At 32.1% G+C, this 17,764-nt stretch overlaps 2 protein-coding genes across 4 annotated transcripts; one reads left to right on the top strand and one right to left on the bottom strand.

Moving 5' to 3' along the window:
* The first annotated feature begins 11,918 nt into the window (after positions 1 to 11,918).
* LOC108806235 (uncharacterized) lies at positions 11,919 to 15,375 on the top strand. Of its 3 annotated transcripts, XM_018578288.2 has the most exons (11): positions 11,919 to 12,218; positions 12,294 to 12,371; positions 12,768 to 12,837; positions 13,055 to 13,138; positions 13,220 to 13,345; positions 13,443 to 14,158; positions 14,244 to 14,343; positions 14,427 to 14,486; positions 14,561 to 14,647; positions 14,733 to 14,861; positions 14,966 to 15,375. In XM_018578288.2, exons 2-11 carry the CDS (start codon positions 12,328 to 12,330, stop codon positions 15,266 to 15,268), a joined length of 1,719 nt encoding a protein of 572 aa, XP_018433790.2. In that variant the 5' UTR covers positions 11,919 to 12,218; positions 12,294 to 12,327; the 3' UTR covers positions 15,269 to 15,375. The 3 variants fall into 3 exon arrangements, with proteins under 3 accessions (XP_018433790.2, XP_018433792.2, XP_018433791.2); XM_018578289.2 differs by having other exon boundaries at positions 11,921 to 12,371; positions 12,768 to 12,841; XM_018578290.2 differs by lacking the exon at positions 12,768 to 12,837 and having other exon boundaries at positions 11,920 to 12,371.
* Positions 15,376 to 15,435: 60 nt separating this feature from the next.
* LOC108806237 (uncharacterized) lies at positions 15,436 to 16,262 on the bottom strand. The gene has a single exon (XM_018578291.2). The coding sequence runs from the start codon at positions 16,063 to 16,065 to the stop codon at positions 15,622 to 15,624; it is 444 nt and encodes a 147-aa protein (XP_018433793.1). The 5' UTR covers positions 16,066 to 16,262; the 3' UTR covers positions 15,436 to 15,621.
* Positions 16,263 to 17,764: the final 1,502 nt, after the last annotated feature.

The following is a 17,764-nucleotide window of genomic DNA, read 5'->3' as shown; positions in this document are numbered from 1 at the left end:
TTTTGAAATTTTAAACTAAAGTAAAGAGTATAACTTTAGTATTTAGAGCATTTACCGAAAACTCAATATTTTGAAAGGGGTTAACCAAAGGATTTTGAAAAAAAAAAAAAAATATGAAAATCTGATTTTTAGTGTATTTTTTCATCGACATAAGATTATGGTCAAAGTGTTTAAAACCTCTGTTTGTCTCTGTTTCAGGATAATGAAGATTTTATAATTCTAACTCCACTATCTAAGCAGTATAGTGAAATTTTGTTAAACTAAATACTAAAAAATTAAAATGATTCACATATACCATGAAAGATAGTTTAGCATACATTAATTCAAATGTAGAATGTGGTCTGAAATTTTAAACTAAAGTGAAGAGTATAAACTTCAGTATAGAGAACATTTATCGAAAACTCAATATTTTTGAAGGGGCTAACCACGGATTTTGAAAAAATATTCAGAAATATGAAAATGTGGTTTTATTGTATAGTTTCATCGAGCACTGACATAAGATGATGGTCAAAGAGTTTAGAACCTCTGTTGTCTCGTTCTCTAGATAATTAAGATTTTACAATGCTAATTAAACTAATTTAGGCAGTATATGAAATTTTAATAAACTAGAATGATTCCTATAAACCATGAAGATTAGTTTAGAATAAATTAATCTCAATGTAGAATGTGGTTTGAAATTTTTAAACTAAATTTAGAGTATAAACTTCAGTATATAGAACATTTACCGAAAACTCCATATTTTTGAAGGGGTTAACCCAAAGATTTTTGAAAAAATTCAAACTAATGAAAATCTGATTTTAGTAATAGTTTCATCGAGCACTTGACATAATATAAGATGATGGTCAATAGTTTAGAACCTCTGTTGTCTCTGTTTCATGGTATATGAAGATTTTATAATTCTAACTCCACTAATCTAAGCAGTATATGAATTTTAGTAAACTAAATACTAAAAAATTAGAATGATTCCTATATATGATGAAAGATAGTTTATAATAAATTAATTCAAATGTTGAATGTACTTTTTTAAAATTTTAAACTAAATTTAGAGTATAAACTTCAGTATATAGAACATTTACCGAAAACTCAATATTTTTGAAGGGTTAACCCACGAATTTTGAAAAAAAATTTCAAAAAAATGAAATCTGGTTTTAGTGTATAGTTTCATCGAGCACTGATATAAGATGAGTTTCAAGAGTTTAGAACTCTGTTGTCTCTGTTTCTCTCGATAATTATGATTTAATAATGGTAATTCCACTAATCTAGGCAGTATATTAAATTTTTACTAACTAAATATTAAAAAAATTTAGAATGATTCCTATATACCATGAAAGATAGTTTAGAATAATTAATTGAAATGTAGATTTGGTTTGAAATTTTTTAAAACTAAAGTGAATAGTTATAAACTTCAGCATATAGAGCATTTACCGAAACTCAATATTTTTGAAGGGATTAACCCACAGATTTTGAAAAAATTCAAAAATATGAAATCTGATTTTCGTGTATAGTTTTCATCGAGCACTGACATAAGATGATGGTCAAAGAGTTTAGAACCTCTGTTGTCTCCATTTCTCTAGATAATAAAGATTTTTATAAAGCTAATTTCCACTAATCTAGGCAGTATTGAAATTTTAGTAAACTAAATATTAAAAAATTTAGAATGATTCCTATATACCATGAAAGATAGTTTAGAATACATTAATTCTAATGTAGAATGTGGTTTGAAATTTTGAAACTAAAGTGAATAGTATAAACTTAGTATATAGAGCATTTACTGAAAACTCAATATTTTTGAAGGGGTTAACCCCCGGATTTTGAAAAAAATCAAAAATATGAAAATATGTTGTATAGTTTCATCGAGCACTGACATAAGATGATGGTCAAAGAATTTAGAACCTCTGTTGTTTCTGTTTCATGGTATAATGAAGTTTTTATAATGTTAATTCCACTAATTTAAGCAGTATATGAAATTTTTGTAAACTAAATACTAAAAAAATAGAATGATTCGTATATACCATAAAAGATAGTTTAGAATACATTTATTCAAATGTAGAATGTGGTTTAAATTTTTAAACTAAAGTTAAGAGTATAATTTCAGTTTGTAGAACATTTACCAAAATTTCAATATTTTTGAAGGGGTTAAACCACAGATTTTGAAAAAAAAAAAATCAAAAATATGAAAATCTTGTTTTAGTGTATAGTATCATCGAGCACTGAAATAAGATGATGGTAAAAGAGTTTAGAACATCTGTTGTCTCTGTTTCATGGTATAATGAATATTTTATAATGTTAATTCCACTAATCTAAGCAGTATATAAAATTTTAGTAAACTAAATACCAAAAAATTAGAATGATTCCTATATATGATGAAAGATAGTTTAGAATACATTAATTCAAATGTAGAATGTAATTTGAAAATTTTAAACTAAATTTAAGAGTATAAACTTCTGTATATAGAACATTTACCGAAAACTCAATATTTTTGAAGGGGTTAACCCACGGATTTTGAAAAAATTTCAAAAAATGAAAATCTGGTTTTAGTGTATAGTTTCATCGAGCACTGATATAAGATGATTTTCAAAGAGTTTAGAACCTCTGTTATCTCTGCTTATCTCGACAATTATGATTTTATAATGCTAATTCACTAATCTAGGCAGTATATTAAATTTTACTAAACTAAATATTAAAAAATTAGAATGATTCATGTATACCATGAAAGATAGTTCAGAATACATTAATTGAAATGTAGAATGTGGTTTGAAATTTTTAAACTAAAGTGAAGAGTATAAACTTCAGCATATAGAGTACTAGGACCGGCCCGCCCTACGGGCGGAATCATAATTTGAAAATAATTTAACTAATTAGAGTAAATAATTTTTTATTTTTCTTTAATAATTTTTATTTTAAAATGTTATATTAATATAAATTAATTTGTTATTAAATGAATTATGATTACTTTCTTTGATTTTATGATAAAAATGACAAAGACATTTTGTAATCAATTATTGATATATATAATACTTTACTTTTATTAATAAAATCAAGATTTGGCATAATCTTCTTGTTGAAGATTTGTTATAATCAGTGAAATGAAATTATATAGTATTTATAAAGAGTTGAAGGAATTATTATAGTCTTTTCTAGGAAGATGTGTTCCTAACCAATAACCTGATTTAACTGAATAACTATCATTCATATATAGTTTTAAGAAAAATAGGCAGGTAGCATAAAATTTGATATTAGTTTTTTATTGTTTAATATTTACAAATATATGTTAGGTTATATATTTATGTATTATTATCTTTGAGAAAAATATATTCATGCTGTTTTTTTTTATGTTTCTTCAAACCCACATTAACAAAAATTTGAAAACAATGAATTCTGCAAATTTTTTTACTACCAAAGTTTAGGCTATATAATGTATTGTTGGCTATAAAATTATTTATGGAGCATTCCCCTGTATTGTTAATATATGTAGTTCAATATTCAAATGTTAAAAATGTGAATTTTATTATAAATTTTGAGAATTTACACTGATGTATCATGTTTTCTTTTCTCGTCTGTTGAGATGGCAGAAAAAAAAATATTCGAACTTATAGTAGTAACTATTTTATCATGATTAATGATGTAATTAAGTTTTGACTTATCCAATAAATTATTTTCGTATTATATTATTCTTACTACCTTTTCTTACAATTTTTACTATCTATTATATTATCGTTGTTAGAAATTATTTAGTTAGCTTACCACCAATATATAATTATTTTATATTGTCATCAATATTTTTATTTTTGACCTTTTAAAAATGCTAGTCAATTGTACTTTTTCATACATTTTTCTGAGTTTTAGATTCATATTTTAGTTTATAATAATTATATTAGGTTGCATTTAGATGTATATATTGTATTTGCATGCATAATTGCATATCACATGGTTTAAAGTGCACGGTTCGAAGTTTTGGGTGGCATTGCAAAGTTATTTCTGCAAATCAGAAACATCTGGGGTCTAAACGAAATAAGATGAAACCACAGGGACCAGTGTTACAAATTCTAGATACTCATTGGGTCTAGATTCACGATCAGAAATGTTTGGGGGCTGCATCAATAGGATGTTTCTGCACAAGTTGAAAGTTCAGGGGCCTAACTGAAAGAAGCAAGAAGACGAAGGGCCAGATGTCAAAAGAGGAAGAAATAGCCATTAACGTTGCTCGATCTTCTTCTCACCGGATCTGTTGACGACGACGGAGCAGAGCACGACTTCGGAACTTCAAGACGCCTTATCCATGGGATCGAGATGAGGATTGGTGACGGCTCGGTCCGTGTTATCACAATGGCGTGAAGCTTTGATTCCGGTGGATTGCATGGAGGAGATGCTTGAGGAGGAGAGGACCTTCAAACGCGAACTGAGATCGACGCGGAGGAACATGGGGGCAGACACAGCCCAAACCCAGCACAACACATAAGCAAGGCCCAATAGAAATAGAAATGATGCGCAGCATTTAAATAAATCAGGACACGTGTCACCCTGTTGTCGAACGACTTAGTGACGTGGCACAACAGGAAAGAAGCAACATTTTTTTATATATATAGATTTATCGAAAACTCAATATTTTTGTAGGGGTTAACCTACAGATTTTGAAAAAAAATTTAAAATATGAAAATCTGATTTTAGTGTATAGTTTCATCGATCACTGACATAAGATGATGGTCAAAGAGTTTAGAACATTTGTTGTCTCCATTTCTCTAGATAATAAAGATTTTATAAAGTTAATTCCACTAATCTAGGCAGTATATGAAATTTTAATAAACTAAATATTAAAAAAAAAATAGAATGATTCCTATATACCATGAAAGATAGTTTAGAATACATTAATTCAAATGTAGAATGTGTTTTGAAATTTTTAAACTAAAGTTAAGAGTATAAACTTCAGTATATATAACATTTACCGAAAACTCAATATTTTTGAAGGAATTAACCCACGGATTTTGAAAAAAAAATCAAAAATATGAAAATCTGGTTTTAGTGTATAGTTTCATCGAGCACTGACATAAGATGATTGTCAAAGAGTTTAGAACCCCAGTTGTCTCTGTTTCTCTAGATAATTAAGATTTTACAATGCTAATTCAACTGATTTAGGCAGTATATGAAATTTTAATAAACTAAATATTAAAAAAATTAGAATGATTCCTATACACCATGAAGGATAGTTTAGAATACATTAGTTCAAATGTAGAATGTGGTTGGAATTTTTTTAACTAAAGTGAAGAGTATAAACTTCAGTATATTGAGTATTTACCAAAAACTCAATATTTTTGAAGGGGGTAACCCACGGATTTTGAGAAAAAAAATCAAAAATATGTAAATCTGGTTTTAGTGTATAGTTTCATCGAGCACTAACATAATATTATGTTCAAAGAGTTTAGAACCTCTGTTGTCTCTGTTTCCCTAGACAATAAAGATTTTATAAAGCTAATTCCACTAACCTAGGCAGTATATGAAATTTTAGTAAACTAAACATTTAAAAAAATAGAATGATTCCTATATACCATGAAAGATAATTTATAATAAATTAATTCTAATGTAGAATGTGGTTTGAAATTTTGAAACTAAAGTGAAGAGTATAAACTTCAGTAAATAGAGTATTTACCGATAACTTAATATTTTTGAAGGGGTTAACCCATGGATTTTGAAAAAAAATCAAAAATATGAAAATCTGATTTTAGTGTATAGTTTCATCGAGCACTGACGTAAGATGATGGTCAAAGAGTTTAGAACCTCTATTTTCTCTGTTTCTCTCGATAATTATGATTTTATAATGCCTATTCCACTAATCTAGGCAGTATTTTAAATTTTACTAAACTAAATATTAAAAAATTAGAATGATTCATATATACCATGAAAAATAGTTTAGAATACATTAATTGAAATGTAGCATGTGCTTTGAAATTTTTAAACTGAAGTGAAGTGTATAAACTTCAGCATATAGAACATTTACCGAAAACTTAATATTTTTGAATGGATTAACCCACAGATTTTGAAAAAATTTCAAAAATATGAAAATCTGATTTTAGTGTATAGTTTCATCGAGCACTAACATAAGATTATGGTCAAAGAGTTTAGAACCTCTGTTGTCTCTGTTTCATGGTAAAATGAAGATTTTATAATGTTAATATTACTAATCTAAGCAGTATATGAAATTTTAGTAAACTAAATACTAAAAATTTTAGAATGATTCCTATATACCATGAAAGATAGTTTAGAATACATTAATTCAAATGTAGAATGTGGTTTGAAATTTTTAAACCCCTGGATTTTGAAAAAAAAGCAAAAATATGAAAATCTAGTTTTAGTGTATAGTTTCATCGAGCAGTGACATAAGATGATTTTCAAAGATTTTAGAACCTATGTTGTCTTTGTTTCTCTAGATAATTAAGATTTTATAATGCTAATTCCATTGATATAGGCAGTATATGAAATTTTCTTAAACTAAATATTAAAAAATTAGAATGATTCCTATATATCATAAAAGATAATTTAGAATACATTAATTTAAATGTATAATGTGGTTTGAAATTTTGAAACTAAAGTGAAGAGTATAAACTTCGGTATATTGATGATTTACCGAAAACTCATTATTTTAAAAGGGGTTAACCCATGGATTTTGAAAAAACTTCAAAAATATGAAAATATGGTTTTAGTATATAGTTTCTTAGAGCACTGACATAAGATGAAGGTCAAAGTGGTTTATAACGTTGTCTCTGTTTCTCTATATAATAAAGATTTTATAATGGTAATTCCACTAATCTAGGCAATATATGAAATTTTACCAAACTAAATATTAAAAAATTAGAATGATTCCTATATACCATGAAAGATATTTTAGAATACATTAATTTAAATGTCGTAAGTGGTTTGAAATATTTTAAACAAAAGTCAAGAGTATAAAATTTTAATATATCTAATTATTATTCAATAATTGTAATATTGTAAACAAGATACATATTTCTTCATATAAAATACATATTGGAAGTTTCCAACTTCTCCGGAAAACGAAGAAGAAATTGTTTAAAACAGAAAAAAGAGCAATACTACAGCAGAAGAAAGCAGTTTATTCACAATGTAGGGGACAATCTCTTCTCTTTTTCCTCAGCTTTATTTAGAGCTTTTCTCAACACTAGAAGAAGAGAATACCTTTTCTTTTATCAAAAAAAAAGAATACCTTTTCTCAACTTTCAAGAAATAGGCCATCACAGAATTGACGGATTTTCAAGTGCAAATCAAATCACGGCATTTGTAAGTATCCATATTCCATAAGTCTGTGACCGAAGATGTCATGCAGTGTAGCAGTAAACATATCCACCTATCATCACAAAATTCGTTCCAGTGGGCTGCAAACAACAAGCCAGAAAATCACAGAGACTATTCTTTACTCTTGCAACCAAACTCAATTAGTACCGCTAGTCTATTTGCGTCATTTCGCTCCTTATAGTCTCTCTGTCAGGGATCAGATTCAAGTCCTTCACGTCTTGGAACAATTGAATGGTTAATAGGTTAATTTAAACGAAATAATTGAAGATTACCGAGATACGACTAGTTTTTTTTTTTTTTTTTTTTTGAAACTGAGATACGACTAGTTGTTGTACTTTATTAAGATTAAATGTGCTTCGGCTCTTAGGCCACATCTCTGTGTCCACCGACGTCTTGACGTTATAGTGTTGCAGTGACGTCTAGCCCTCAACTGATTCAAACCACTTTTACAGCTCCACGTGTAAAATATTTCGAAATAAACAAGTGAATAAAAAAAGGAATTAAAAACAATTATCCTGGCGCGCTGTACCAACTACAAAGTCGTATTAATCAGTGACTTAATTAAATCTCCAAAAGTCTATATTATTTTTCTTTTTCAGCAGGCCACGGTATATAAAAAGGTACAAAACTTCGAGAAAGAAGAATACATTACTTAACAAAAATGATGATCAAAGATGTTCAAAACATGAGAGTCGAGAAGATTAATACCAAGGACGAATTAGCCTTTCAGTCACCAGGAGATTACGTAAGATTCATAAGCCCAGAGGTTTACAAATCCAACAGACAGAAATATCTCAGAAGCTACACGTTCAAAAGCTACGAGGAGGAAGCACACTTGTCTTCCAAGAAACAGAGGAAGTGGTTCAAGAACAAGAAGATGATGATGAAGTTTAAGAAGACGAGTGACTCACTTGGCAACTCGCTCAAATCTTGCCTCATCCTCTTGTTCTCTTGCTTTCATGTCTGATTCTTCTAATATGTACGATCACCCATTCCTCTTTTTTCTTTTGTCTACCGTAATTTCCGTCAAATCTTCACTTTGCTTTTGGAATAATTTCGAACTCCTTGTGTAAACTTTAACTAAATTTTATTCGAATATCACACTATTGTCTCCTATACATTGAATATCGATTTTTCTCTATATTTTAATTGCATAGACTTTTGAAAATGACAGACGATATGTTGCTGTTCCTGTTAAACTGTTAGCGTGTAATGAGAGAGTTATGAAATGTTTAGTCAATATCATGCGAGCCGGCACAGTCGAATTGGCAGAAGGATTCTTCGAATATAATTCTTTAATATTGAACAGTGCGTTTTGACTAAACATTATTCAAATGGAAGTTCTTATTTTTTTTTCTTTTTTTTTCGATCCAATTTTTAAAAATAATTAAAAAAAAAAATAATCACAAGCTGTTACGTGTCAGTGGGGTCCGCGAATAACTCTAAGGATTCAACCTCATTTAGCTCTTGATTAGACTTTTGCCCTCTTTTTCCCCTTTGTTCGGATGTTTTGTGGTCCTTTCTCCCCCGTTAGCAACCTTTAAGGACGACGTTGGCCTTAGAGAGTTGACGCATGTATAGTGTATACGCATACATTATCATCGAATACGACAACAAGAAAAATATTCTAAGGTTAAAATGCTGAATTTTTATTTAAAAAAAAGAGATACAAGAGAAATTTGCTGGTTAGTTGAACCATCTCCCTCGCTATTAGTGACCACATAAATCGGTAATCAAAGTGATGCTTAATATTATTGTTAGGTCACTGAATCACTTTCTGGTATAATACATTTTTGAAAATCACTTTCTAGTAATCCGCGCTTTCTAGTAATCCGCGCTGTGCTCAGAGTGAAATAACTGATTAGATAGATTATTTATTTTAAATTGTAATAAGAGATATGTAGTATATTTTTTCAAGAGATGAGCATTCAAATATCTGTTCGGGTTTAGTTGATATATTCGGATTTTGAATTTTGATTTTTAGAGTTAGAAATTTAAATATGATTCGAATATTTACAACTTTGGTTTGAATGTAGTTTAGATTTGGTTCGAATCATTGCATGTTCAGTTCATGGTTCGAGTTTGGGTACCTTTTTTAATTATGTAATTTTTAAAAAAATTCAAATATATTTAATCCTCAAAATCCAAAAATAAAAATAATATAAAATATGAAAATTTAAATAATATAAGACTAAATACTTAAATTTACATAAATAGTTTAATTTAAATATTTAAATGGAGAAAAAAATATTTTCAGTATTTTGAATATATTTTATTATTTTAGGTATTTTCATATTAATTAATATCAAATAGTTATAAAATTTAAAAGAACTAAGATATTTAAGTATATAATTGTGTTTCGGATATTTTCGGTATCCAAAATATTTTAGTTTAGATTGGATTCAGATCTGGTTATATGGATATTAAACTTTAGATCCATTTGAATACTTTATATTTTTTAATTTGTGTTTAGTATTTTTTCAAATCAGGTTCGATTCGGTTCTTCGGATCCAAATATTTTATCAAGACTTATTTTCTTCTACTAATATAAAGAAAAATAAATAAATGTAAAACTAATATGTTGGGCTTATTTTACATACATAATTACTGGATCACACTTTAAAATAGTTGAGTGTGGTGTCAATAGTGTTGGGCAAGATGTAGTCTATAACCAATAACGTGTACATTTATAAAAATATTTGGTAAATATAATAAAAATACAATATAATCGAGTGAAATGGGTTAGATTTGCCTCGGAAATAATGTGATCTCTTCACTCGATACATGAATTATGCTTTTCAATCGATTTCGCGAATTTTCTTTTTTAAAAGCTTTTCTGATTTCCGATTTTTTCTATAATCTGATTATGTTTCTAATTCTTGGTTTGGTATGAAAATTCTGTAAAAAAAATATTTTGCTAAACTAAGATCTAACTTTGTGTGGTGTTTTTCACCTAAATTTTTTAAATCATAACCAATCATAATTGTTTGTTTTTTTTGTATGCATAAACCTCAACTATGGTCAAATTCGGCAAAATACTGAACATTTAATTCTTAGAAACATTTTTATTCTGACATTTTAATTGATATGAATTTTAATGTTTTTGTAATTTATTTCTTTCAATAATGATATTATTTAGTACTTGTGTGGAAAAAACTTGAATTTACTAATACAAAAATTAATACACAAGGGATGACTGAACATGAAGAGCCACGTCACATTCAGCACTATATTTCTCCACTTACATTATATAATTATTTATTTCGGTAACCATACATAAGATTCAATCATTGTCAAAAAAAAAAGACACTATGATTTTTGTGTGTCTCGGTCTGCAAATTGTTAATACTATCTTTAACATTTTTCGGGTGATTTCTCAAGAAAAAAGAAAAAACATTTTTCGGGTGACCTGATGCTAATCACGATAAAAATCTGAATCACGATTTTTTCTTATGCGTCGAATCGGATGTGTGAAGCTCAGTTTATACAATATTCAGCATTTTCTGAGAAGAATAGGTGCGTCCACTTCGTGATTGTTATCAGTCTACTGCGTGAAACAAGACCCAAAAGGCCCATTAAAATAAATTTCGAAAAGACCACCAAAAAGTCCATATTTCACAATTCATGTGCCCATCATACCAATTACGACGAGTGCGGGACTCGTCTGACACCGAAAACTTCCATTATTAGGATCAATCCAAACGAGTACCTTTTTTTTTGTCAATCCGATAAAAATTTAAAATAAAGTCCATGTATTCAAGATCACTAAGATACATGAAAATAAAAAAATGAGTACACAGAAACCTCGTATATTGTGAATATATGTCCGACGCTATTCCAAAACAAGGTAATACTGTTAGTTTACCATTACCAATACTCTTTTGTCTTTTACCATAAACTCACCAAACTTAACCAACGCAAATATTATGTATCAAAAACAACCGAATAAAATTTTGTTTACCAAAAAAAAAGAATAAAATCAAATATTTCCAAACTAGAACCGTGTAACGTTGTCAATATATAATTTGTATAACGACTAGTTGAATATTGCTCCACCTATTTGTAATTGTATGCATTGATATTCGGAGAAACACATACGAAACGAAAGAGAAACTTTATTCTTTCACATTTCAAAAAAAGAAAGAAAGTAAATGAGCCTTTTCTCGTGTGATTCTTTGACAAACGGAAGTCGATTTCTAAGATAAAGACAAATTTTCCAGACATGTCATTTGTCAATTTTTCTCACCTCTCCAGTAAAGTAGAAGAAAGAGACCACAAGTCACAAGCGCACCTCAAAAACAAAGAAAAGAAGCAATCATCTTCTTCCAAAATGTGATGTTTCCTTTTTTTTACTTTACTTTCATTTCTTTTGAGGTCAGTTTTTTATGTCTTCTTCCTTATTTCTTTTTTCTGTTGAGGGAGTTACATTTGGAATTTTATCACTTTCTTTTCCATTGTAGTCCTTATGATGTCTTTGGATATATTCTCGACCATGTCCTTGTTTTCGGGTGCATCAATTTAATGTATACTAGTGACTTTTGGCTTTTCATAAAAAAGATAAAGGTTCACGGGTTTTACTGCAGATTTAATTTAAGTGTTAGTTGAAATGTCTCATTGTACCACCATCTCCTATGTTATGTTCCTACTTCTTCCATCTGGTAACTTTTTCTATGGACTCATTTCGGGTGCATCTATTTTTTTGGCCGGTTTAGTTGGAAATTTGACGACTCTATTCACCACTATTAACATGACCCATAGGCCATAGCCAACTCTTTTTTTTCATAGATCCACTTGGCTTTTTCCACAAAAGTCCTCAGTTTTCAGGCTATCTGGTGCTTAGAGATCAAGTTTTCTTTTTGTATTGGTGTTTGCAAGCCATGCGGTTTCTGCTTCGATCACTTGGAGCATTTCCTGTAACTCTTTTGTTTTCTCCACCTCATGGGAACTTGCTAAGATGAAACGTCATCTCCTCTGGGGTTATTTTGCAGAAAAATAGGATTTGGAGGTGGTGAAGGTAGTAGAATGTTGGATTTGAGGATGATCCAAAGCCACAAGCGTTCAAAAAGGTAAACTGATCAACTCTATTAAATGTTCGTTATTTAACACTAAATCGTTTCCTTCTATATATTTTTTTGTAGTTTGCTCTAAGTTAATGCAATGATTAGGGCCAATCCGGAGCATATAGGGCACAAAAAAAAAATTTACATGTTTAACAAAGGCAGAAAATTATAAGTATAAGCTTAGGGCATCAAGAAAAAATTAAAAATGTTGGACTGGCGTTGGCAATTATCTGAGAGTTATTGCTGCAAAATCATTCTGATGATCTTCTTTTTTTCCGCTTGCTTAAATTAATTATAGTTAGCGTGGTCCTGAAACAAGACAATGATAACTTTTAGAATCTGCTATAGTTTAGTTTCCAATTGATTCTTTAGAATTGATCACTCTTTAATGCACAATGCCAGCTTTCCAGAAAAGAAAAGAGACCAACCTTCTTCCAATATTTCTTTTGAAGCCTCTCAACGCATCAAGCTAGTGAGTACGATCATCCTTTCTTTTTTTCCAAACATGTAAAAGATATGTGATAAAAAAGGTGGGGAAATTAGTTTCCTCTGTTAAACATTAACAGCCTTACAAGACGCTGAGACTTATGATTCTTTGGATTTTTATCTTTCTGTTTCTTTGCCTTTACACAAATGTTTCGCCTATTCTTCTTTGTTATCGTTTATGGATATTGTCTGACTTGGTTTAGGATATGGGTCGTTCAAATGAATCAACTAGAGGAGCTAAGTACAATCATTATCAATCAAACACCGAAACTTCTCTGAAGCAGGAGGTAATGTGTACGTTTTTTTTTAATTCTTTTTTTACTCGTGGATTAGGCTGAATCACCTCGTTCCTGTGGTTGAAATCACAGGTTGATCAGCTGGAGACAAGATTGCAAGATCAGTTTAAGGTTCGTTGTGCATTAGAGAAGGCGTTAGGTTATAGAACAGCTTCTTCTTACATGCTGACTGAAACAAACTACATTCCCATTCCCAAGGTGAATTTCCCAAAACTGTTATATAATTCCTATGCAGAAACGAGTTCCGTGGAACTAAAGCTACCTTTTCTTGTTTTCATTTTACTTTCTTGTCCAGCAAGCTACTGACTTGATCAAAGAAATTGCGGTTCTTGAGATGGAAGTTATACATTTGGAGCACTATCTTCTTTCATTGTATCGAAAAGCCTTTGACCAGCCAAATTCAGAGAACAAGAAGCCAAAGTCTCTTTCTTCTGTTACAACCCCTACAAGGCCTCTAGACTTTTGTGAAGAACCATCTACAACAGATCAGCCTACCAATCCTCTTCTTGATGATGATGGCAAAAACAGAATGGACCCCTGTTTTCACCGTAGCCACTCCCAGCGTTCAGCATTTGAGAGTAAGAAAGCATCTCCAGAATATTCTTGGAGTGAAGCCATCCGCTCTAGCCACTCCCAACCGCTGTATGGGAAGAATGGAGAAAATCTAATAAGTCTAGCTGAACATCTAGGCACCCGAATCTCGGATCATGTTCCAGAGACACCAAACAAGTTGTCTGAAGGAATGGTCAAGTGTATGTCAGAAATATACTGCAAGCTGACAGAGTCACCTTCTGTACTAAATCACAGACTTTCATCATCTCCAAACTCGTCCTTATCATCAAGTGAATTTTCTCCCTCTGGATTGGGAAACAGCTCCTCTTTCGATAACTCGTTCCACGTAGAAGGAGAGAAGGACTTCAGTAGACCATACAGCAACATGGTTGAAGTGCTTTGCATTTACAGAGACTCCAAAAAGGCCAGTGAGGTCGAAGATCTACTGCAAAACTTTAAGTGAGTCGCTTTGAGATTGACATGATGATGATGATGAGGATAGAACGTGAATTAAGGGATCTTGAAATGTTTAAAACTCTTGCAGGTCGCTTATCAGTAGATTGGAGGAAGTCGATCCAAATAAGTTGAAAGATGAGGAGAAGCTGGCCTTCTGGATAAATGTGCACAATGCACTTGTGATGCATGTAATAAACTTTCTTTCTTTGAACCAACCAATCTCGTCTTTTTTCCGGCGCTTAGCAATTTACATAAATTAATCTCTTTATAGGCCTATTTAGCTTATGGGATTCCACAGAACAGTGTGAAGAGAGTGCTACTGCTACTCAAGGTAACCAACATGATCATCTTTTTAATTTGCATGAACCATATCCATTCGTATTATATATTCTTGTATTTATCCAGGCTGCATATAACGTTGGTGGACACGCAGTTAGCGCGGAAGCAATACAAAGCTCAATTCTTGGATGCAAAATGTCTCATCCTGGACAGGTAACTTTGAGAATAAAATGAAACGCTAGCTTCAAAAAGCACAAAACTTAATTACTTGAGTAAAAAGACTTTTATGTTTTCTTAGTGGCTTAGACTGCTATTTGCTTCAAAGAAATTCAAAGCAGAAGGAGATAAAAGATTAGCTTACGCAATCGACCATCCTGAACCTCTCCTACATTTTGCACTTACTTCAGGCAGCCACTCGGACCCCCCGGTATTTTTTTATTATCACTTGCTAATTAAGAGAATATGTGAAACTCCTTCAATCAATGCTTAATGTCTCTGCTTCTTGGATTTTGATGTTTTTGTTTGAAACAGGTTCGTGTATATACATCGAGAAGAATCCAGCAGGAGTTAGAAACATCGAAAGAAGAGTATATAAGAATGAACTTCAGCATACGCAACCAGAAAGTCCAGCTACCAAAACTTGTGGAAACCTTTGCAAAAGAGTCCGGTTTATGTCCTGCAGGTGTCACGGAGATGGTTAACCGGAGTATACCGGAATCTTCAACACAATGCCTTTGGAGATGTCAAGCTGGTAGTAAATCACGCAAGGCCATTGATTGGATCTCTCACAGCTTTACTTTCAGATATCTTATTCTTAGAGAAATTGCCAAATGAAATTTATTCGTATTTTGATTGTATGTACAGGCAGCTTGTTGTACATGTTCGATCATCCCGGCCGGTTAATTATTAGAGATTCATAAACTTAATCTGTTAGACGAACATATACGTGTGAGATGATTAACTTGCCTTAGGAAGAATTGCATTAGATTTAAGATTGGAATCACATCAAATATTATATCATCATTATCCTCGTCGTGTCCATTTCTCAAATTGTAAGCTACCGAAAAAAAAAAACCAAAACTAATGGATACTTTTGGTTTTCTCCATTAGAAAAAAATTCAAACGTACTCTAGTTACAATTTTCTACGTCGGTCGATTTTTGTTTGGTTTACTCAACTAAGTTGACCCTACTCCGCGATGGTGCTCAAATTCGCAGTAAATCTCCTCTTCCCACCTTTGCCACCGCCATTTGTCTTCACTCCGGCGACTTTTTTTGATCGGGAATCTATTTCCCAAATGGAGTCATCGCAACTGACTCCGCCGCTCTTGGTCAATGCGGAGCTTGCTTTAACAGCCAGCGCCGCCATTTGCTCCGCCCTTAGCGGATGACTGAGCCACGTCAGCGGCAAAACGAAGTAAAGTTGCCCCAATCGGAGTTCCTCGTTGCCGAATACTGCTGAAACTGTATCGTCGATGTCCATTTCGTCTGAGTTACATACGAAACTCGTCGGGTTTTTCTGCAAGATCTGCCAAACTTTGACCGGATATGAGAACTCTTGTAATGTCCCGTCCAACAATATTAGCTTAGCCGTGTCTCCCCTCATACATTCACGTGAAACGCATGCACCCATTCTTTTTTTTTGTTTATATATACCCCTCGTGAGTCGTGAGTTTGCTGTTTGTGTATAGTAAGTAAGAAGTTGATGTTGTCTGTGATTGTGAATAGAAAGATCAGACGACCTTGTGACGAGTTTATATATATATATGAACAATCGAGGAAGAAGAAGATAGCCTCAAGAATCTAAAAGTACACGTCTGACTTGTCGTGTAATAATAACAAGGGAACATGACAGCTCAGGGAACCCAAGTTTTGTTCTTATTTAAACAAACCATCACGCAAAGGGTATTTCGGGAAAGAAGGAGAGATTAACGTGGTGAAGGAGGAGCGGGAGCCACGTTACAGTTGGCCGTGAGGTTTCGCGTCGCCGGTGGGTTAGATCTCACGTGAAGACAATAGGGACCAGCATATCCTTTTGGCCCTTTTAGTAGATAGAAGAGTCACCTACCTTGATATTCTTCTTTATTTTTAATGGTTCAAAATTATTGCATGAGTGCTGCATTAATGAGGACGTATAAATTATTGAGTGTCTCGTGTGATTTTGTTCTACATACGCTCGATTTTTCAGAAGAGTATATCGTCTTTCTTTGAATGTCAAAGTAGTAGACCTATTGCTTTTTTTATATATTTGTTTATTTATAAATATTCGATCTGTCATCAACTCCTTGGCTATATTGATAGTTTTGGACACACGGTAATTAAATAGATATTTTCTTGTAAGAGGATTTAGCTTAGGTTACTTAGGTTTCACGTTATCTGTTAGATCTAGGTTAAACTAAGAGTAATGACATAATCAATTTAACGAGTTCTCGGTCCTCGGCGCGGTACGTCTCGTGGGAGAACTTCTGCTCCTAAAATCCACTAGATCAAACGAGAAACTCTAGCCATACACAACCTTATGTGCTAGATAGTTGTTTATAAAGAATCAAATACTTTTAGCTAGAGGAAACCAACAAACCCGTAGATCCAATATACTTAAGCCTAAGTGATTGATCCAATGCTTTGGTTGTTGCATCTTGCTGTTCACCTTGATTGACTTGACTCTTATTGCCGTAAACCTGTTGTTGTTGCTTATCTTAACCTAATCACCATACTCACATTATATACTACGCTTCGTATGTGATCAGGTGTCATAAGCTGGAGTGGGCTTGAGTCTGCTTGGCCCAAGAAGACTGATGTTGTCGCTGGCCCAGATGAAGTAGCTGAAGCCCAAAACCTTTCACAAATCTCCACTGTTTTGTATGAAGCTTCAAAGGCCCAGCCCACCAGTTCTTCTGCCAACAAACCCTACTCCGGTCTCTCTCTCGTTGAGACAAAGATCAGTCTCGATCTTTCTCACTCTCTCTCTCTCTAGTGCCTGTCTGTCTCTCTCTCGTTCTCTTCGTTTCCTCTCAGTCTCTTTCACACCGCGAGTACTTGAAGACACGGCAAGCTTTACTGTGACAGATCTGGTTAACTCTACCATGACGGCGTCGCTCCTCTGTCGTCTCCATCCCCAGGTACATCTATTTCTCTCTTCAAGAAACTAGGATCATCTGAAGGGATAAGTGACTGGTTCCACTGAGTGATTTGCTAACCCCATTTTGTTTCGTGTTGCATGTCTCACCCGAGGATTGAATCATCTCCTCCGACACGCGTGTAGCTCCGTCGTGAGCTTCCTCATCATGCTCCACCATGATTGTACACCCAAGTAAGAACCTTTCGTAGATCAC

This window comes from Raphanus sativus, unplaced genomic scaffold, assembly GCF_000801105.2.
Source record: "Raphanus sativus cultivar WK10039 unplaced genomic scaffold, ASM80110v3 Scaffold0798, whole genome shotgun sequence".
Taxonomy (NCBI): Eukaryota; Viridiplantae; Streptophyta; class Magnoliopsida; order Brassicales; family Brassicaceae; genus Raphanus; species Raphanus sativus.
This window is presented reverse-complemented; position numbering and strand designations above follow the sequence as displayed.

What these genes read in the sequence shown, in the direction of transcription:
- LOC108806235 (XM_018578288.2), top strand. Translation starts at nt 12,328, where the DNA reads ATGTTGGATTTGAGGATGATCCAAAGCCACAAGCGTTCAAAAAG. An exon ending in AGCCACAAGCGTTCAAAAAG is followed by an intron (nt 12,372 to 12,767) that starts GTAAACTGATCA and finishes GCACAATGCCAG; the next exon opens with CTTTCCAGAAAAGAAAAGAG. An exon ending in ACTACATTCCCATTCCCAAG is followed by an intron (nt 13,346 to 13,442) that starts GTGAATTTCCCA and finishes TTTCTTGTCCAG; the next exon opens with CAAGCTACTGACTTGATCAA.
- LOC108806237 (XM_018578291.2), bottom strand. Translation starts at nt 16,065, where the DNA reads ATGGGTGCATGCGTTTCACGTGAATGTATGAGGGGAGACACGGCTAAG.